The sequence below is a fragment of the Sceloporus occidentalis genome, unplaced genomic scaffold (genome assembly GCF_023333645.1).
Source record: "Sceloporus occidentalis isolate IW3139 unplaced genomic scaffold, rSceOcc1.0.p SCAF_33, whole genome shotgun sequence".
Classification (NCBI taxonomy): domain Eukaryota; kingdom Metazoa; phylum Chordata; class Lepidosauria; order Squamata; family Phrynosomatidae; genus Sceloporus; species Sceloporus occidentalis.
In genome coordinates this window covers 10,500,434-10,523,470 of record NW_028317013.1, presented here as the reverse complement: position 1 = coordinate 10,523,470, position 23,037 = coordinate 10,500,434, and the positions used below count along the sequence as shown (strand labels likewise).

Below are 23,037 nucleotides of genomic sequence, written 5' to 3'. Positions count from 1 at the left end.
TTTAGGAAACATTGTACGGACCAAAGCGTCTGATGGAGACACTAAGGTTCTATACTGTTTTCCAATAGTGCAGCATTACCCTTTGCCTCCCTTTTAAAGAAAAGATGAAACATTAGCAATAAAATTGAAAGAAGGGACAAAATGTGTTTGGAAATAAAATGCTAAAAACCAGAATGTTGCAGAATCTTGTAATACCTTTTTTATTGGACTAACAGTATTTAAAATAATAGACGAGCTTTCGGGAGTCCTCCCTTTATCAAGTCAAAAGCATTTCTGACCAAGCAAGTGAAAAACACAGTTTAAAACTGACCAGTACATGTTCTGATACAGGGTTAAAACAGGGGTTAAAACAACATGGTAGAGAATTTGCAGACAAAAAACTAAGAGGGTCGTAAATAGTAAATAGTGGCATATAATAAAATGCTCAAAGCACAAAATGTTGTACGGGAATACAGGAATATGTGAATGGATATGCAGATGCAGAGCCTCGCCTAGGCGGCTGCACAACAACCCGGCGCTATAAGTAGAAGGGGTGCTTTGGGCAGGGACCGCAACGCAAGGGGTGAAGTCTGTGCCAGCCGTGTCTCCCTATCTAGGTATGGACAAAGACACAAGAAACAAGACAGAAGGATGGTACAGCTGTACATAGTTAAATGGCTGCCACACATCCACAGAACGTCACATAGACACAGAGACGTGCATCTCCGGTCGCATCTGCCTGATATGTTACTTAGTATAGATGCGCCCAGCATGCTATATGGGAAGTCTAGGAGCTTAAAAAAAGGTATTTCCTATATCCTTATTAGCGTTTAAAGGATTTAAAGAAAGGGTTTTTTGTCCTTTAAATGGCTCCGCAGTAACCAACCTAAACCTATGGCCGGTTCTTTTCTTAGAAAAAGCTGGCAACTCTGCTCACAAGAGTTGAGTAGCACTAAAATGCAAGGCAAATTTGCTCTACATTAGGAAGCTAACAACACCATATGTATGTTTCTACATCTCATGGGCCTTGTCAGTGAGCTGTGCTCAGCACCTCTCTAGGTACTGCAAACTTTTCTACTGTTCTTGCATCTTTTGTATGATCTAGCTGGAGGGTCTCTCCTAGGTCAGCTCCCAGCCAGGATTCATCTATGCAAGTAGGGTCTTTGTATACACTTGGGCCGCCACTGGGAGCACAGATTCACACACTTTCAAAACTTGCAATTCACCAATTGGCCATTGTGGCATGATCACCAAATGGAAAGTATCTCACCCCTGCACAATGTTTCCCATAGAAACATTGTTCCCTGCAAGTGATCTGTGAATAGTACACGCTGCATTGCCATGCTCACACTATTTATAAACAACCATTTCACAATGATGTGCTTTCTTTCCGATATCAGATAATAGTATTTCTCAGAGATGTTCTTGTATAAATGGGGTGTGCTATGCATTGCCTTGTACCTAGTATGTACCTAGTATGGCCTATGGACCAGTTTTTTTCCTTCTCCTGGACAGCAACCACTTTCTCCTGATCCCCACTTAAAAGAAGTTCAGATCAGCTTTTCCTGGACGTCTAATAAATCAAGAAATTTTCTGTGTAGGTAGCTTAAGTAGTACTATGATATCATATACATGTGGCATACAAGGTCAGATTCTTTGCTCTCTGAATCTGGAATCAAATCAAATTGTGTTTCTTCCAGCCGTGCCCTCCAGCAAACTCTAAATTGCTTGTATCAGGAGTCACTTAAGGATGCTACCTTCTGCTGATTAACTGCAAAAGAGACCCTCTAAAATAATCAGTGAACTGATAGAGGTGGACCAGGCTGCAGAACTTTAACTCGTCTGATGTCACAGTGACTGCAGAATGATCTAGTGAAATTGTTACTTCCTGAAATAGCTCAAGTCTGTTTACTGTAATAAATTACAAAGTTTTTTTAATTTAATCTGGTAACTTGACTGATTTAACTAAATTCCATTAAACAGAACTCGACTAAGCCATGTTTCACATCAGCTCATCTATTCACCATGGTGCTACTGACTAGAATGCTGACATTTTTAACACTGCACATCTTGAATTTTGTTGAGCTGAATTACAGTCGACTTGCACTCCAATTGTGTGCTAGAGTACTAGAATTGTTAGCTATTGTCATGTCTTTCAATGCAAGTCTAACGTGTCAGTCAGTCAATTTGGTCATCAAGTCTGTCATTCCTATTAACTATAATAAAGTTTAAGGTCAACTCACATACTCCTGAGTAGGTTTATACGTTATCAACCTAGGTCCCATAATGTAAATCCTCACCTATAGAGATGCCAAGAGATACTATAGGAGATCCCGGATGCAAATATATGTGACCCTGCTCGCTCATTGCTGGCGATATATATCAGTATCCTGACGTAGGATCCTTTCACTGAAATGTTGAGTGGTCAGTAGAGTTTAGGGTTAACTCAACTGACCAGACCTGACTAATGTTGCATGTTAACAATCACATAGCTTCAATAATCTGAAGGTTGTTTGCAAGGGTATGCAAATACCTGCCACTTGCATGTCCTCACATGTAACCTCCATTCAAGAAATTAAACAAAAAGGAGATTATCAAATTAATAAAAACAAAAAATAAAATGCATGTTCCCAAGAACCTCTTCTAAACAAGGGGTGGCAAAAACTGCCCTCTTCTTCCCCCACCATATGTTTACTGGGTGGCGTTACGTAAATAACCCTGAGGAGGGTTAAACCCAGTCTCCCTCTTTCCCTGCTCATGGGGATGAGGGTAAATAATATATTAAGCCTTTTAGGACCAGACTGTTTTTTTTCTTTTTATACCCTTTGTGACCAAGACTTTTTTTTAACATTTTTGCAGTGTTAGTATTTAGCTATAAATTACTTCTCTCTTGTTTAGTGTACCCACACAAGTTATATATTTATTTTTAAGAAGGACTTTCTTTAGATGTGCTTTTTGATCATATCATGTAATTTCCTAAAATAAAATATGGTAACGTTTTCTCACTTTTACTTGAGAATATTTTACTTATCTACAAAAAGCTAATAAACAACCTGCTAAATAGATTCTGCTATTTGTCCTGAGAAATACCCAATGTTTTAATGTTTTTTTGCTTTTTTTGCAAAATAAAGGGCAAAAAGGTACAAGTAGCGTTTTTGCTATTTCAAAGCCATTTTTAAAAATCTATTAATCCTATTCCAGCGTATTTCAGATGGTGATATTTTAACTATTTTCATGCACAATACATCACAGTCAAACAACCCTCTAATATGTGTTCAGCAATATACATAGATTTGTCTGGCTGTTTGGGGGCTAAAAGGCCATATTTCAAAGGTGTTCATGTTTTAACTTAGAATTTTACCATCTGGTCATTCTGCCCCATGTCCTATTTATGACAGATTTGAACCGGGCCAATTCAATTTACCCCATCAAACCATAAATTTTTTCATAAACTAGACACACCAAGGTATTTCATGTGCTAGTATTTAAACTTTTTCCATGCCAGGATGTTTGGAAAGATACAGCGCTAATTTTAGCACATGCTCATAAAAATAAACTTTTTCCTTTTTTTACATTTTGTTGGAACTGGATGATTCCCCTGATGGTAACATCACTGCATAATTATTTTTAAATGTTACCACATTTATATTTCTTTTTTTACTATTTTTATTTTTTCTATTTTTTTCTTTGTTGCTAATCACGTTGTGATTAGAAAGCTGCACTCCATTAACATGCATGGATGAATGCAGCACTTGTACCCTCTTGGAAACGTTTGTATTTTTTAATAGGCATCTTAATAGCCATCTTATGTAGACAAAATCTCTCGCAATGACCACTTTGAGCAGTCACTGGGTTGGGTTTTTGGTGTCGCTGAATGCCTTGCAATTTTTCTAAGCTTATTTTATGCCATGATGTGCCAGGCACACCATTGGTTGTTTGACTGTTTTTCTGTGACGTGGCTCCACCTCATCTCCCGTTCCTAGTGGGAATTGGTGTTAATAAGTGTTGCCCTTGGAGGTTATCTTGGCACCCTTTGCCCATTAAGGTTAACAAGGTGCCATTGAAGTGTGTTTGGAGTGCTTCTAGAATACAGTTTTGTTTTCGTGCTTGGTACTGTTTATATAGTGTTTCTAAAGGGGACAATTTCATGCTTTATAAGGTTATTGATGAAAGAATTGGGAGCAGTTTACTTCAGTCCCTGTGTCAATGCAATGTAAATAAAAGACACTTTACCATTTTGTGGTTTAGTGATATCTTTCTATTTTTCTTTGCGATAATTTCTTAATACTGTCCTTTTTTTACTTTGGTTTCTTATTAAGTCTAGAGGCTCTCGCTCCCCACTACTGCCTCCCATGTCGCACCACCTTTAGCAGGAATATAGTACTCTCCCTTTACCAGTCTTGTGTGTCCAAAGCAGCTGGACAAACCATCCACTTCACTTCCAACATTTGGAGCGTCACTAGTGCACACCATACCCTTCTTTCACTGATGGCACACTGGTGGCTGCCCAAATATTTGGAGGACAAGGATGGGACTACTGTAGCTGCTGTAGGCAGAGGCACATGGGGTGAAAGTATGGATGGAACTGGAGCAGAAGGGAAGCAGGGTTACTACTCCATGGTGAGGTTATGGATGAGCAGCACACATCGGGGGGGGGGCATAAGGCATTTCTGCAGGCAGAGTGTTCTGTGACATGCCTTTTAACCCCCTTAATGCCACTTTGCCTCCAGATATGCGTTTTAACCCCCTTTATGCCACTCTGCCTCCAGAAATGCTTTTTAACCCTCTATACGCCACTCTGCCCCATAATTTGCCTTTTAACCCCCTTAATGCCAGAGTGGCATATAGGGGTATAAGGCATTTCTGGAGGCAGAGTGGTACATAGGGGGTCAAAAGGCATATCATGGGGCACAGTGGCATATAGAGGGTTAAAAGGCATATGATGGGGCTCAGTGGCATTTAGAGGGTTAAAAGGCATATCATGGGGCACAGTGGCATATAGGGGTATAAGGCATTTCTGGGGCAGAGTAGAGAGCCTGGGGGCAGATGTGCATAACTGGGGGGCAGGCTGGAAAATAAAAGGAAATAAAAACAAAAAAAATATTTTTCTCAGTCATAGCTTTTATTAAAAAAAAAGTTTACATAGTTTACATGAATTAACATTTACTAGTTAGGGTCATCTTATATTCAGCCTTTTTCTTTTTTTTCCTAAATTAATATTCAGATTTTGGGGGGGTCTTCTTATAATCGAATACGGTATATATAAATGTGTGTATATATATATATATATTATATACTGTATGTATATAAATATATATAAAACACATGGAGTCATTTTCCAGAATAAAGAGCCATGACAAAGGAGGCCAGTTTGACATGCTAGAGAAGTCCTAATTTAGAAGTCCAGGTGCTGCCAGCAGTTTGTTCAAACTCCAGGGGCGAAAAGGGAGAATTAAAGAAATGTGCTACAATCTGAACTTCTGATTCTGGCTTATGTAAAAAGTAATATATATGTTAAAATTTTGAATAAAGTCAGGTCCGCTGACAGTCACCATCTGTTGAAAAGTAGTATAACACAGAAGCACACGAATAACTGGGTTATAGCTGGCAATTTAATAACGAAAGCTGCAGTTGCAGAAAGAAGAGAAAAAAAAAATCAAACTGTTCTCACTTATTTTAAAAATTGGACTCTTTGAAGTAGGATACTTTTTTCCACTCTTGAATTTGGCTACTGGATGTGTCGCAAGGGTCATAGCAAAGAGAGGGGTAAACAAGATTCATGGCTCACGTCAGGAGTAATACTAAATTGTTGAGAAAAAAACTTTAAAAGGGAATTGCCAATTTATTTTCCTTACAAATAAAATAACATCTTTTTATTAACTTTAAAAACGATGGACAACATGCTGAAATAATATAAAACACAAAACAACACATTATTTAAACAGTGCAACAATGTTCAATGCTGTATAACATTGGCTAAAATACCAAACAGACAAAAATTTATGTTTGCTCTATTTTTTATATAAGGTTTTGTATCACGCTACAGGCCTGGGATCCTACATGTCTTCTAGCATAAGATAGGGTTGTGCTTCAGTGAACCCTCTGAGGGGATGTGATTACAGATCACTTTTATTGTAAAATGAATTATTATTTAGCATTGAAGAACAATCAAGTCGTGTCCTCTTTATACAATTATCCATTTCCTAATATAGGCAAATACAATTATGTCACTAATCGGTTCCCTCATTTAATTAAGTTGAATCAATTACAAATAAGAATATGTACTTGAGGTGATCATGAAGGACTTTATGATATAATGAGCTAACAGCTACCGTATTTGCTCAATTGCCTTATACCCCCCTGTCACACCAACTTGTGCAGTGCATATATGGACTTGCTACCTGGTAGAGATGGTATGGCCAATTTCAGTATGAGAGGGGTTAATTTGATTGTACAGGCATGTGGTGCCAAAAGGTCTTGTGAGATAAATTTGTTCTTTGAAGCTCGGACTCCAACCGGGGCCTTCTACGGGGTGTGAGGTCCTGCAGTGGAGCTGCCGCTTTGTCTAGGTTCAAATGTAGACGACCATATGCCTGTATCCCCGCATAGATACTGGATTCTTTGATATGCTAAGTGACCACTAGCAGTCAGGAAAACCATTTCATATCCAGGTCATATCCAACACATATCCTTAATAACTCATATATTCCTTATCATACCTCCTTGTGTGCATACCTGGAACGGGGAAAGCGCACCCTACAAAAAGAGTACAAACATGGCGGCGCCACAGTTTGGAAGGAATTGTGAAGTCTATGATGTTCAGTCATAAGTAGCAAGTGTGACATATCTATGGACTTCACAATTTACAATAAATTCATAAATGCATGAATTATTGCTGTGGCGAGCACAGGAGGGACGATAAAATGAAAATTAGTTATTTTGACGGATATGTTTCCACCACACAAGGGGGAGGTCACTTATGGTACACCTTCCCTCCGCTTATACCACCTCTGGGCCGGCTTTGAAACTCGAGATGAACTGGGAAAGAGTATAAAGTTTAGGAGAGAATATCGGTCGGTGTGCTTACTAGGGGCCAAGATCTAATTTTGAGTAAGTTGCCATCTTTCCTTGCCGGAGCCCTACAGACAGAAAAACTGTTACTTGACCATTCAGTGAGTAGTTAGGTTTTCTGTAATTTTCTCCTTTTTATTTTTATCTGTTGGTGTAAATAATCTGTTATCATCTTTTTTTGTATGCACTGTGATTTTTCTTGTTCATAATAAATATTCCTTTATTAAGTTCTGCCTTTGTCTGGTAAAGACTCATGTTACCTGATGAGACCGCTTTATTGGTCATTTTAAATCACGTAATTATTGTGTTCAAATATATTGTGTGGGTTTTTAGTCTGATTCACACCCCATTTCTAAATTGTCTTGATGGTGGCAGCGTTATTTTGATATTTGTGATATCATTATAGTTAATTGCGGGTAGTATTAAGGGTGGATATTTGTATTTTTATCACTATTTCCGGTCTAGTGCAGACAGATAGTGAATTGTAACCCTTTTACCACCATAACCAAGTCACGCGCACGCTTGGAGTAGAGTGCGTTCGTGACACCCCCTATATGCCACTCTGCCTCCCAGATATGCCTCTTGACCCCCTATTTGCCACTCTGCCCTCAGATATGCTTTATACCCCCTATATGCCACTCTGCCACCATATATGCCTTATACCCCTATATGCCACTCTGCCCCAGATTTGCCTTATACCCCCTATATGCCATTCTGCCTCCCAGATATGCCTCTTGACCCCCTATTTGTCACTCTGCCCCCAGATATGCCGTATACACCCTATGTGCCACTCTGCCTTCCAGATATGCCTTATACCCCCATATGCCACTCTGCCCCAGATATGCCTTTTTTACCCCCCAATATGCCACTCTGCCTCCCTGATATTCCTTTTAACCCCCTATATGCCACTCTGCCTCCCTGATATTTTGTTTAACCCCCTATATTCAACTCTGCCTCCAGAATACCCCCCATGTGCCACTCTTACCCTCCCCCGACTTACCAGTGCATCCCTAGACTTCTCGTGCTTCAGATTCATTGGTGTCTAGTGGGGGCAGCGCTGCAGGGGATCTGGATATTATAGGTCTGATTAGAAGATGACCTTGAATATAAGACGGTGATTTTTCAGAGCATTTGCTCTGAAAAAAAAACCTTGTCTTATAATCGAGCAAATACGGTATTTACAGTGGTTGGTTTTTTTGTTTACGTGAACTTGTAAGCAGGGGAATGCACATGTTTCCCACCTTCCCCATTAAAGTTTGACTAGTGTAGTAATGTTCCATTAGGAGAAGAAAAGAAGGATAAACCAGGGAGTTCAATGAAAATAAAGTAATTTAATAAATGAGATAAATTTAAAATGACAGGGAATGGCTAAAAACATAGATGACTTCTGCTTGTTTTCTGTGGTCAGTGCAGGTCCTACAATACAGGCAAACAAGGCTGTTGCTTAAGGTGCCAAGATTGCAGTTTTGTTGACAAGCAGGTACCTGCTTAACCCCTTCAGTCCCAGGGGTTTTTGGTACCTCACGTCCCAGAGCAATTTTGCAATTTTTGCGGTATGTCGGCTCAGCGATTATTCCCCTTTCCTGTAAATAGTGTACCCATGTAAACTATATATTGTTTTTTCAAGGAAAGAGAGGGCTTTCTTTTGATATCGTAGTTAGATAATTAACTGAGAATTTAGGATGGGAAATTTAGTAAAATCTAGCGAAAATTGGAATATTTAAATAGAATTTCCATACTTTCCCAGCACTTACTTAGAAAACACTTCTGTGTTGCTTAGATTTTTTTGCACAGGGTATGTGTTATGGCAGAGAAACCCAGTCAAAATTGTTTAGCTGCATCTCCTGATTCCGGAAATACCCCACATCCTTTTTTCTAGAGGGCCATATAATGTGTGGATGAATTGTGTGAATGAATTAGAGAATTAATTAATGTGTGGATGAATGGTGAGAATGCATTACTGAATATATTAATGATTTGTGTGAATGAGTGAGAGAATGAAAAATTGTGTGAAGGAATTGTGTAAATGACAGATTGAAGGAGTGACTGTATATCAAAGTGTTTTGTGTGTATGATAGATGTAAAAGTGATTTGAAAGCAAAGATGGCACAAGCAGGGTGTTTTTGAGCTTTGGGGACCAAGATGGCACGGGCAGGGTGTTTATGAGACAATGATGGCACAAGCAGGGTGTTTATGTGACAAAGATGGCACAAGCAGCTATTTAAGCTTTGGGGACAAAGATGGCACAGGCAGTGTGTTTATGGGACAAAGATGGCACAGACAGGGTGTTTATGGGACAATGATGGCACAGGCAGGGTGTTTGGGGACAAAGATGGCTCAGGCTGGGCTGTAATTTGTGTGTGTAATCTGGGTGCTGGTCAAATTCTTTGTGGACACCAGGGCTGGGGGTGTGCAACCTATGATCTATTTCGTTTTTTTTATTTACACAGGGTCACACAGTCTAAAACTGACTCTACACAGATACTTTATACTGTACACATACTTAGTGCCTTTGCTACCAGTATGCCATGGTTAATATCCCTACTTAAATGCAGGTGGCTCAAATAACTGCATTTTTTAATAAGTCAAGGTTTCCATTATGGGCTATTAAATATATGGTGTAAAGTAATGAGAATATTACACAGGTTAATTATTTGACTGGGCAAGACATGAGCCTGTCATGAGTATGGAGCCAAGCCTAGTTCAGCCATAAACAAGACATCTAAGTATCACAGTGTTAACCCTCACTTGGTCCTGTACACTAGAGGACTGCATTGGGAGGCGGGTCCCGTGGGGTCCGCGGGCGGTCTTGCTGGTGTTGCGGGCGGGAGCGGACGGTCAGGCACTGTACCTGGGGTCCCGGTAATCCCGCCCAGTCCTGCAAGGCTGCTTTCGTGCTGCTCCCTTACAGTGTCTCCTCTCTTGCTCCGCCCAGAAACAAAGTAGAACACCCACATTGCGGGAGTGGGATTAAAAAAGCAGTCCCGCGCAGGGCTCTACTGTACACCATTAATCAGTCAGGTAATTCAACAGTAGATTTCTGTTCAGGTAAGGAGGTGGGCGTGATTGGCCACAAACGGGAGCGGGCGTGATTGGCCACAAATGTGGCGGGAGCGGGTGGGAGTGGAACACCCACATTGTGTGGGCGGGTGGGAGTGGAACACCCACATTGAGCAGGCGGGATTGGGCAAAAAATCAGCGGGAGCGGGATTAAAAAAGCAGTCCCGCGCAGCCAGGTAATTCAACAGTAGCTTTAGGGATATTGATTACAGAGCAGTGAATAGCAGCAATCACAGAATTTGTTAAAAGTTCTTGAGTGGGGGCATGTACCCATATGTTTTTCCTACCCTGAATACACCAGTGTTCATTATAGCTTTATTTAGTTGTTTTTTAACTATCCAAGTTGATGTTTTCCGAGCTCTGTTACCAACTTTGCAATATGAAAACACACTGTCAGAGTAAGACAGATCTGTTGTGTCTGCTGTGAATTTCTCCTTATGCTATCATAGACCATCATTATTTTATTGCACAGATGGAAAACACTGCAAGAATCTTAATGACAGGAAGAACATATCATAAAATGTATGCACGGTTTCTGATCTGACTGTCAAAGACCGTGAAATGAAGGGTGAATTTACTCCTGGGTCAAAAGCGACATAAAATCTGATTATAATTGCACTCCCTTTATTACCATAGAATCCAGACTTCATTTATTGTTTAGGTTGTAAAACAATGATTCTGCCATATGCTCACACTTACAGTGATGAACATAAGCTCTATGTGCAGAGTGACATCATAATTTGCAACAAAGACGGAAAAAAATAGAAAAAAGTGGGACTTCAGAAGTCTCTCCTTTAAAAGAATATGAAGAAGAGGCCTGTGAGATCCTGAAAACATTTGTAGCTTTTTCTTTATAAAGTTAAGATTCTAAGCAATACCAAAGAATATTTGCCCCCTACAGACTACATTTAAGATACAGTCACAATGCCTGGTGTTGCCCAACACACTAACACTCATTGCCACTCACCACAGCTCCCCAGAAGGAGGACATAAAGAATATACACTATATGGAAAAAAGTATTGGGACACCTGAACATTACACCGAAAGGGACTTTATGATGTTGCATTCTAGATAGACATAATTATGTAGTTTGTCCTTCCTCTATAACAGCTTCCCAGACCATTATCCTTCCTCCACCAAATTTTTACAGTAGGCACTATGCATTGCATTAGGTAATGTTCTCCTGGCATCCACCAAACCCATATTTGTCCATCAAATGGTGAATCTTGATTTATCACTCTAGAGAGCACATTTCCACAGCTCCAGAGTCTAGTGCTTTACACCACTTCGTATTGAGCATAGTGATCTTCGGCTTACTACGAATTACGCTTTTCAGCACTTGGAAGTAGAGGACTGCATTGGGAGGTGGGTCCCGTGGGTCCCGCCAAAAAACTTGCGGGCGTGGTCGGTCTTGCTGGTGTTGTGGGCGGGAGCGGGCGGTCAGGCACTGTACCTGTGGGTCCCGGTAATCCCGCGCTGTCTTCTCGCTGCTCCCTTATAGTGTCTCTTATCTTGCTCTGCCCAGGAACAAAATGGAGTCAAGTGATGTGACATCACTTCCTGTGACTCTGCCTTGTTCCTGGTCGGAGCAAGAGAAGAGACGCTGTGAGAGAACAACTCGAGGGCAGCCTTGCGGGACTGCGCGGGAAATCAGGTAAGGAGGCGGGCATGACTGGCCACTAATGTGGCGGGAGCGGGCGGGATTGGCCACAAATGTGGCGGGAGCGGAACACCCACATTGCAGGAGCGGGCGGGAGCGGGATTAAAAACAGCGGGAGCGGGATTCAAAAAGTAGTCCCGTGCAGGGCTCTACTTGGAAGCCCTGCTTTGTGAGTGTGCGTAGTTTACATCTTTGTGGATGAACTGTTGCTTACCTAGACATTTGCACTTTACAATAATAGCACTTCCAGTGCACCGGGGCAAATCTAGCAGGGTAGAAATTTCACAAACGGACTTGTGGCAAAGGTGGCATCCTATGACACTGCCATGTTTAAAGTCACTGAGCTCTTCAGTACAACCCATTCTACTGCTGATGTTTGTATATGGAGATGGCTGCCTATGTGCTTGATTGTATACACTGGTTACCAATAAGTGTGTCCCGATACTTTTGTCCTTATAGTGTAGTTTGGGTACCAACTCTGACTAAGGTCTTGCTGCATCTTAATAAAGGTACCTCCTGTGTCCATTTGTAGCACTGTGTGATGAACTCTTAAAAGCATGTAAGTAAAGCTAAAGTGGGTTACAATTTTTACACTTATTCTACATTACTTTAAAGGAAAAAATGCTTAAAGATGTTCCACATAAAACAATAATTGCACTTTCTCTCTCGTGTTAATCAAATGAACCTCTGCAAACCTGATTTATTCTCCCCACATAAAAGCAACACCTAATCTAGTTTGTAAATTAAAAAGTGGCTTTGGTGTAATGTGACAATTAGGGATTACTCTAGCCCTAGTGTAGAGATAATCTAAATGTTATTAAAGACAGGAGAAACAAAACTTGTCCATAAATTGCCGAACAAGTAGCACATGATCCTATCCAACAGCCGAAAACCGCAACAGGCAAAGAACCGGGAAAACAAACTTCTGTCCGAAGTGAAAGAAAATCCAGATGAGATCAAACTATGCAAAGAAAACAGAAAAGATTGTAAAAGTAAACTGCATACAACAATGCAATACACAAAAGCAAACATAACGTCACTTAAAATATAGTAGAACATAACCCCAATAACACACCTAAGATAAGGGGGGGGGCAGGAAAAGGGAGGGAAATATACACCTCCTGTCTTTAATACAATTTAGATTATCTCTACACTAGGGCTAGAGTTATCCCTAATTTCATGGCAAAACAGGAGGTTTGCCATAAAATTTTAAAGCTATGCCGCCAAAAGAGACGCGGCATGAGCCTGGTGGCGAAAATAAAACGTGAGAAAAGTCAACTCTCCAGACCAATCAGCAGCGGGAAGGATATAGGCGAGGGAACCGCCTAACTCAAGAGCCACCGAAGGCCGCCACTCCCCGGACTGAATGGGCCCCAAAGGACCCATCCACACCGGCTAAATGAAGGGTCCATTTGATACAACTCCCCACTGTGGGAACCGGAACTGGCTTAAAGGGGGTGAATGAATCCTTACCAAAAGCCGTAATATCAGACACCCTCCTGAAGGAAAGCAGACAAAACAGAAGAGCCAACTTGGCAAAGCGAGAAGGAGTCATTATCCGGCCATGACTCCACACAACAAAGAACGATAGAAACGTCCCAGAAAGAGTAATACCTCGAAGAGGGGGTTCTGGAGACCCGAATTCCACGCAGAAGACGACAGACTGTCGGATCTCTCAACATTCACTCCCGCAACGGGACCGTAAGCAGTGGAAATGGCTGAACGTGCCACATTGATAGACCGGTACGACTTACCTTCCGAAAACAGATGCGACAGAAAGTTGAGAATCATCACTACGAGGGCTCAACGTGTTATTCCATACACCAGCTATTACAGGACCCCCAATCCTGAAGGTAGGATCTTTTAGTGCCCGGAGACCAGGAATCCCAGAGCAGCTCCCGAGTTGCTGACGATAGGCCTGACGTATCCCAGGATCCCCGGAAACCATCCAAGCCACCGACAGTTGACCGAGGAGGACCAGTAGATGTGGGTTGGCCTCCGGATCGGAAAGCAGGTCCTCATTCCTACATATACAAAATTAACCCCTTAGGCCCAGGTCAACAATTGTTTTTTTCTTTGAACCCAGCAAATTCTTTTTTTTTACTTTTGCCCTTCAGCTCACAAACATCACAGTGAGAAGGAAATAGGCAGAGAGCAGAGAAAAGGGCAGTGGTTACTGCCTTTGTCATTGCACTGTTTTCCATGTATGTTATTGGCTGAAAAAGCTATCACATGCATAAAAGTGCAGGGGATGTACTGTAGACACGCTATTGTTTTTAACTCATGATGTACCAGGTACATCTTGGGTTCTCTAGAGACATCTTTTCATGGCATACATTATTGGTCCTGAGGGGTTGAATAACTATTTCTGAAAAGAACATGGTCATTCAGTAGTATTAGTAATTATGTTTCTAATACAAAATATATTTATTGTATGAAAGTTTTAAATTCAGCAAACTTGCAGGAACAGCACATTTAAACCCATTTGCGCCCACACTGGTTCAGCTAGCTTTACTTAAACTATGCAGTGATGTTTGGAATTTCATGGTATGATACATTTACTGTAGCTATTTCCCTGGACTATGCAAAAAAAAAACTTCATAAATATGCTCATAAAGATAAGAGATGTAAACTTGTTTTCTTCTACATTTCAGAGAAAAGTCAATATGTCTTTGCTAGCTCTGTTTTCCTCCCACTCCAAATGACGTATCTTCCATAAGGTTTAACACTTGGCCCCTTGCTATTTGTTACAATTTACCAATGACCTACCCTGTGCATTGGTTCTACAGTACACATGTATGCAGTTAACAAGATTATTTTCAACAAACATGATGAAATGAGATTGCATTAGTGTAAAAATGTTCTAATGCTGAAATATGTAAAAAATGGTATTTGACACAAGACATATCGCAGCAAGTTGAATACTCCCACTTGACTCACGCACAATGTCTTTCATCAACTAAAGGCTTCTTACGACTCCTAAAGACTCCCCAGTTTTGGTCAACTGGGTCTCCGCTCTTCCTGGACATGTGGCTATGATGTAGCTGGGATTAAAAGATAAAAAAAGATAATAAAACGTAACATATAAAAGGTAGACATTTACTAATATATTTACTTAAATATTGTAAGATGTGTGTAACAATATACACAACAAAAGTTTCAGTAATAGAGTGATGGCTTATGGTCAGGTTTAGATTTCCATGTAATGATCAACTGGTCTCAAGATTATTAACAATCAATTTGTTTACGCATTAGACTCGCTTTACGCTTTTGGTGAAAATGTACTAGTAGACACAATGTTACATAGATAGACTATTCCTTATTGGCATATTGGTTCCATATATATATATATAATCTTGGGACACATAAACTCTCAAAACCTCAGAAGTTAGTACTTTAAATGAAATAAAAATATTCCTCTCTGGTCTAAAAAGCATGGATCCCTTACTTTGTGAGCATGGAGCCCTTAAAACTAGGAATTTCATAAGACTTTAAATACCTGGGGAATATTAATTTTATATGGTACTTTCTTATTTCTGCAGTGCACGTAGAGCCAGGCACCTGCGAAGTGATTGCTGCTCACAGATGTTGCAATAAAAACAAGATTGAAGAACGGTCACAGACTGTAAAATGCTCCTGTTTTCCAGGACAAGTTGCAGGAACTACACGGGCAGCTCCATCATGTGTAGATGGTAAGCATGGATATGGTATATCTGCGTGCATGATAAATGCACATGCTATTTCAGCTCAATATATATATTGCTTGTTGATAGGGGAGAAATAATTTATTAAGGTAAAATACTCATGCAGATCTAGTGTAGATGTCTGCCCTCATGTAGAAAAAAAAAACAGGTAAACAGATTATTTTAATCTGGAAATACCAAACCATGGTTTTATCTTTTGCATTCTTTGCCCCTGTCTGTGCTTCACATTGATAATGATATGCCCTCTTATGATTTCAGCTTCCATAGTTATCCAGAAGTGGTGGTGTCAAATGCAGCCATGTTTAGAAGGAGAAGACTGCAAAGTTCTACCAGATTTGTCTGGGTGGAGTTGTAGTAGTGGGAATAAAGTCAAAACAACAAAGGTAAGACATGTGAGCCCTAAAGATATAATCAGGACTAATTCCAAGAGGGCACTAAGAAAATTACTATATGAAGTGTAGATATATGAAGCAAAATATACATTTAAAGCAGTGGGAAAGCTCACACATAACATTTATAAATAAGTATAGTGCTGCACATCCAAAAATAAAGCAAGATACAAAGAAATGCAAGATGCATTTTAAATTTACTATGAAATGCTACAAATATATATATATATATATATATATATATATATATATATATATATATATATATATTTGATACATGTGACATCCCCCTACATTTTGGTACTACCTGCTACCTTTCTCAAAGCATGGATCTACTCTACCATGACCAGGTGGCATTTATGTAATTCATGTGAAAGATCTTGAGTTCAAGTGTCCAGTATGTACCATCATACCACCAGTTTCATTATGGCAGAGCAAACTATAAAAACGGACAATTTAGGCTATCGTTCTCCAAAATGAAATGACCCCCTACCCCCCCCCAAAAAAAATGCTTATTTAAGTCTTATAAGGCCATTTGTTGGGTAACACTAGAACAAAATACTTCAGCTCTGAGTGGACAGTGAAAAAGACTTCCAGCAGACGTGGCCAAGGTTAATACAATGAAGAAATTGTCATGTGCATGAGTCAGGGATTTGGCTCTCTTGAAAATAACACACACAAGCACATGACTTTATCAGAATCAATGTATGTGTCTACATAGCTGTATATATTAGATTATGCCTAAAACAGCACTGTCACACCAACTTGTGTAGTGCATACATGGACTTGGTAGAGATGGTATGGCCAATTTCAGTATGAGAGGGGTTAATTTGATTGTACAGTCATGTGGTGCCAAAAGGTCTTGTGAGATAAATTTGTCCTTTGAAGCTCGGACTCCAACCGGGGCCTTCTACAGGGTGTTAGGTCCTGCAGTGGAGCTGCCGTTTTTTCTAGGTTCAAATGTAGACGACCATATGCCTGTATCCCCTCATAGATACTGGATTCTTTGATATGCTAAGTGACCACTAGCAGTCAGGAAAACCATCTCATATCCAGGTCATATCCAACACATATCAATAATAACTCATATATTCATTATCATACCTCCTTGTGTGCATACCTAGAACAGGGAAAGCGCACCCTACAAAAAGAGTACAAACATGGCAGCGCAACGTAAACGGTTTGGAAGGAATTGTGAAGTCTATGATGTTCAGTCATATGTAGCAAGTGTGACATATCTATGGACTTCACAATTTACAAGAAATTCATAAGCGCATAGATTATTACTGTGGCGAGCACAGGAGGGACGATAAAATGAAAATAAGTTATTTGGACTGATATGTTTCCACCACACAAGTGGGAGGTCACTTATGGTACACCTTCCCTCCGCTTATACCACCTCTGGGCCGGCTTGGAAACTCGAGATGAACTGGGAAAGAGTATAAAGTTAGTGAAAGAAGATTGGTCAGTGTGCTTACTAGGGGCCAAGATCTAATTTTGAGTAAGTCGCCATCTTTCCTTGCCGGAGCCCTACGGACAGAAAAACTGTTACTTGACCATTCAGTGAGTAGTTAGGTTTTCTGTAATTTTCTCCTTTTTATTTTATCTGTTGGTGTAAATAATCTGTTTATCATCTTTTTTGTATGCACTGTGATTTTTTTATTCATAATAAATATTCGTTTATTAAGTTCTGCCTTTGTCTGGTAAAGACTCACGTTACCTGAAGAGACCGTTTTATTGGTAATTTTAAATCACATAATTATTGTGTTAAAATATACTGTGTGGGTTTTTTTAGTCTGATTCGTTTGGGGTACCAAGGCACCCCATTTCTAAATTGTCTTGGTGGTGGCAGCGTTATTTTGATATTTGTTATATCATTATAGTTAATTGCGGGTGGTATTAAGGGTGGATATTTGTATTTTTATCACTATTTCCGGTCTAGTGCAGACAGATAGTGAATTTTAACCCTTTTACCACCAGAACCAAGTCACGCGCACGCTTGGAGTAGAGTACGTTCGTGACAAGCACCTCTACCTATGCAGTCTAATAATCATTAATATAACATACCTGGGCTCATTTCTGCAAAATAATCAGGCTGCTCTTCTGACGTTTGACTACATTTCTCATAAGAATCGTGGACTCCCACAAGACTTGTCATGGACACTGACTCATAAATCCATACTTAAATAAGTATGTGTGTGTTTGTTTTACTCAGGCTATAAAAATGTTGTATGTTGCACGTTCCTTGAGTTAATTGTTCTCATCTAGTTGAGTGTGATGAAAAAAACAAACCTCACCACTCCTTAGTAGATATGGGGCCTCATTTATTTTACCTTTATCACAGCAATGTTACCTTCTACATTTAGCAGGGTTAAAGTAGCAAAAAAACCCAGCAAATTGTCAAATTGTAAAGGTTTATACTGAGGGGGAGATCTGTGATCTTTAGAGAGCCATATAACATAGAATTTGGACACAAGTACATTTCTTATGAGGCAGCCAAGAGCAGACAGTTATTTATAGTGTGAAGGAATGAAAATAGCTGAGAACTAGTTATCAAAAAAAGAACACTGGTATTTAGACATTGTACCGATGAACTGTGCCACATGCTGTATAACTCTTGAAAACCATCACCTGGTTTCTGAGAAAAAGAACATTATTTGTGTGTATGAGGAAAAATAAGATTGGATACCTTGAAACACCCAGAAAATATGTGTTTTCAGTCTGCAGATAGATGTCATAATGTATCCTGTATGGATACTATACACCCAGTGTCTTCCTGTACGCTCAGACTCTATCCTCTTAGTCCCCAATCACATTTCATATTTATATAAAGTAATCATGGTCCATACTGTTAAAATTCATTCATGAAAATTAGCTACAGCATACGCTTTTGGTTTTCAATAAGTGTGACTATTTTACGGTTATTTGATTGAAAAGTAAGGGGCTATTATATTTGAATTATGTACGTGGCAAAAGGTGACAAATTAACACATCTATTTAATATTCAGACTTAAAGTCCCCGGCTTTGAAAAAAATTGCCGGAACCAATGAAAAAACTGTTATCAAATGGGGATTGAAAATATAAAGTGGAGAATTAACCATGCAGATCCCAAGAAGAGGGAGCTAATATAGCTGCTGTACACAGTATATCAAGTATATGACATTTTCTATAACATATTTGATTTAGGAAGGTAACATGTTCTCTTTATTGGGGTTAAGAAATAAGTTGAAATATAGTTTTGGTGATAAGGATTTTCTATAACTTTTTATTATATAGTATTTATGGTTTCTGGTAGGCAGCCTGTAACAGTTTTATCATGCATAATTGGAAGACTCAATCCAAAAAAGTAACAGCTGTCTCTGAGTGGGTCAATACAGGCGGTGAAATGCAGCAGACATAAGTATCACAGAATTACCAAAATGAAGTAGGTATGAGTCCAAAGAGACAAATTTACATTGGAAGTAAATAATTGATTTAGTCCTTGTCATATTTGGTTAAAAGTAGGCAGTGGCGTCGCTACAGGGGGGCAAGGGGGGGCAATTGCCCCCCCTAGGTTATTCCTTGCCCCCCCTGTTGCCCCCCCGCCGAATTTGTAACCACCCAGGACAGTCCCAGTCAGGTGCTAACGACGGCACCATGCCGTCACTAGCACTACCTTACCTTGATGGAGGTCCACAGACCTCCATCACCACCTAACCCGGCGATCTGCCCCTCAAACTGAAGGGCATCACCGGGGCCCCCTGATCCGCCCGGTGCCGTCTCTCGCAATAACGCGATGACGTCACCGCGCAACTTTATTAACAACTGACAATTGTCAGTTAAAGAGGTATGGGGGCATGCTGCTTAGATGCCTGTATCTCAGGCACCTAAGCAGCTACATACCCCCAACATATACCGTTGGAAAGGTAATCGCCTCACCTTTCCAACGGTATATAGATTGTAAAAAAAGAATAACAAATATTAAGTTAAAAAAATAAAAATGTAAAAATAAAAAAAGATCAAAATTGCCTAGAGACCCCCAAATTAAATTATTTAAACATAAAGTAGTTTAACTTTAAAAAAAAAAAAAGTTTAAGTATTCTAGCTAAATGATCACTGTGGTAGCCAATGTTACCACAGCGATCATATAGCTATAAAAAGTCACATTCCCTTTTTAAAAATGGCCGATACTAATTTTAAATCCTATGATGCCTTTGATCATGGGGTTAAATTTAGCCAACGGTAGAGGGAGGCAATTTTTGAAATCCTGATGAACTGCAAATATTATTAAAATCAGCCATTTAGCCCGTGCGGTACGTGAGTAACCATCTCATCCCTGGAGCGCCTTGCATTTTTACTGCAAAACTTATTTTTGCAATCACTTTAAAGTGATTTTTTTTCTCCCTTTACCATCATTTCTTTGGGATTGTAACGGGAAAGAATGGTGTGTGTGCTTCTGTGAGTGAATGTATGGAAAGTATGGCGTGTGCTTCTGTGAGTGAATGCAGATATGAAAGGCGTGTGAATGGTCAGTAATTAGGGTTAATGCCTTGATGTGGCATTACTGCTCACGTAGAAAGTTAAATTATGGCACAAAAAGTACACATTTGCAAAAACGACATCCCTTGGCGCATCAAATGAGGGGCTGCATGTGTTTCTAGTACAAACCTGGAGTGCGCAAGACAAAAATGAACATGTCGCTATGTTTAGAAAAAACATATTTTCTAGCCAAAGCGACACATTCCATCATTATTTGTGCACTCAACTTTTGTCCTAGAAATACACGTAGCCCCTCATTTGAAGCTCCAAGGGGTGTAGTTTCTTAAAATGGATGAATTGTCTGAATGAGGGAGAGCATGAGTTAATGTGATTGTGTGTATCATAGATGTATAATTGTGGAAGGGCAAAGATGGCACTAGCAGGATGTTTGAGCCTTGGGGACCAAGATGGCACAGGCAGGGTGTATATGGGACAAAGATGGCAAATCTTATGTGTGTTATCTGGGTCCTGGCCAGGTTCTATGTGGGCAGTGTGGTTGGGGTGTGCAACCTGTGATCTATCCCTGTAATTTAGGGGGTTTTAAATATACCTTTAATGCCGTGTTTTTATGTGAATTCCAATTGATCTGTACCTGCAAAGCTTGGTTTGTGTGTTCTTCTGTAGATCCATATGTGCTATGCTATGTTTCCATACATTATTTATGTATACCTGCAAATACAGGGTTTGTATGTCTTGTTCAGTTGATTAATACCTGCAATGCTGTTTCCATGTATTTATTTGATCTATACCTGCAATGCTACATTTCATATATTATTATTGTATACCTGCAAATACAGGATTTGTATGTCTGATTCGGTTTATTTGATATATACCTTCAGTGCTGAGATCACAAGTGAATTTCAATTGATATATACATGCAAAGCTGGGTTTGTGTGTTAATGTGTTGATCTATACCTGCTATCGGCAGCAGGGTCTAATATTTATATATATCGGCAGCAGGGACTAATATTAATATATATATCGGCAACTGGGGCTAATATTAATATATATGGGCAGCAGGGGCTAATATATATATATATCAGCAGCAGGATCTAATATTAGGCCCTGAAGTCATTTAGTGCAAAAGTTAAGGTATTGTGTTGTTTAAAGGATTTCAAGGATTAGTCGTACTAAATTGTGGCTTCAGGCTTCCCATGTTGAATGATCAAGTATTGTATTGGCCAATAACAAAAGTATCATTCCATAGCACATTACTTCTGGCAATCTCTCTCTCTCTCTCTCTCTCTCTCTCTCTCTCTCTCTCTCTCTCACTCTCTCACTCACTCTCTCACTCACTCTCTCACTCACTCTCTCACTCACTCTCTCTCTCACTCTCTCTCTCTCTCACTCACTCACTCTCTCACTCACTCTCTCACTCTCTCACTCTCTCTCTCACTCACTCTCTCACTCTCTCACTCACTCTCTCACTCACTCTCTCACTCACTCACTCTCTCACTCACTCTCTCTCTCTCTCTATGATTTAATGGTGGAAATTATTAGTGCCCCCCCCAGTTTGACTGTGGTATCTTGTGTGCCCCCCTATATATTGTTTCTAGAGTCGCCACTGAAAGTAGGCTCTGGGCTTTCCTCATACCAAGCAAAAAAGCCTCCTATAGTTTGTTTTACTTTTTATTTTGTTAATACACTGAGTATAGATACTACAAAATGAACCATATTCATGATGTAATAGGTTTCATCTGATAGTTGGTAATTGTTTGGCTAGTAATTACCGTATTTGCTCGATTATAAGACGACACCCCTAAAATCTGAATATTAATTTATGAAAAAAAGAAAAAATTTAGGGAAAAAGTTTTACCAGTAAATGTTAATTCATGTAAACTATGTAAGCATTTTTTTTTAAAATAAAAGCTATGATTGAGAAAAATATTTTGTTTTTATTTCCTTTTTTTTTTTCAACCTGCCCCCCCCAGTTATGCACATCTGCCCCCTGGCTTGCCACTCTGCCCCAGAAATGCCTTATATCCCCTATATGCCACTGTGCCCCATGATATGCCTTTTAACCCCCTATGTGCCAGGGGGGCATAGTGGCGTAGAGAGGGTTAAAAGGCATTTCTGGAGGTAGAGTGGCATTAAGGTGGTTAAAAGGCATTTCACAGAGCACTCTGCCTCCAGAAATGCCTTATGCCCCCCATTTAACACTCCCTCCCCCTCCCTCCTCCAAACTACGCGATTCGCATAGACAACTTCCGCTGCAGCCGGGAGAAGGTGCAGTTAGGAGCAGGGGTTGTCTGCATCCATCGCGCAGACCTTCCCCGGCTGTCAGAGATCACTGGGAACTCTGATCTCTGACAGCCGGGGAAGGTCTGCGCGATGGACGCAGACAATCCCCGCTGCTAACCGCACCTCCTCCTGGCTGCAGCGGAAGTTGTCTATGCGAATTTGTGTAGAGCTCTACACGCTGCCTGGACTAAGTACCGGGGACTCAGAAGTACCGGTAAGTGGGGGGGGGGAGACAGGAGGATCCAGGTCCCCTGCATCGCTGCGGGGATCTGGATCTTAGTCTCATAGTCAGACCTAGTTGAGGTCTGATTATAAGACGACCCCGATTATAAGACGAGGGGTATTTTTCAGAGCATTTGCTCTGGAAAAAACCTCGTCTTATAATCAAGCAAATACGGTATAACACAACTGAT

General features: G+C 40.1%; 1 protein-coding gene across 1 annotated transcript in view; it reads left to right on the top strand.

The window, feature by feature from the left end:
• LOC149298420 (chemokine-like protein TAFA-2) overlaps positions 1 to 23,037 on the top strand; it is a 104,906-nt gene that overhangs the window by 61,313 nt on the left and 20,556 nt on the right. Inside the window, exons 2-3 of the mRNA XM_089487578.1 lie at positions 15,314 to 15,463; positions 15,734 to 15,858. Of these exons, the coding sequence (XP_089343704.1) occupies positions 15,314 to 15,463; positions 15,734 to 15,858 (275 nt within the window). The remainder of the gene's footprint in view (positions 1 to 15,313; positions 15,464 to 15,733; positions 15,859 to 23,037) is intronic.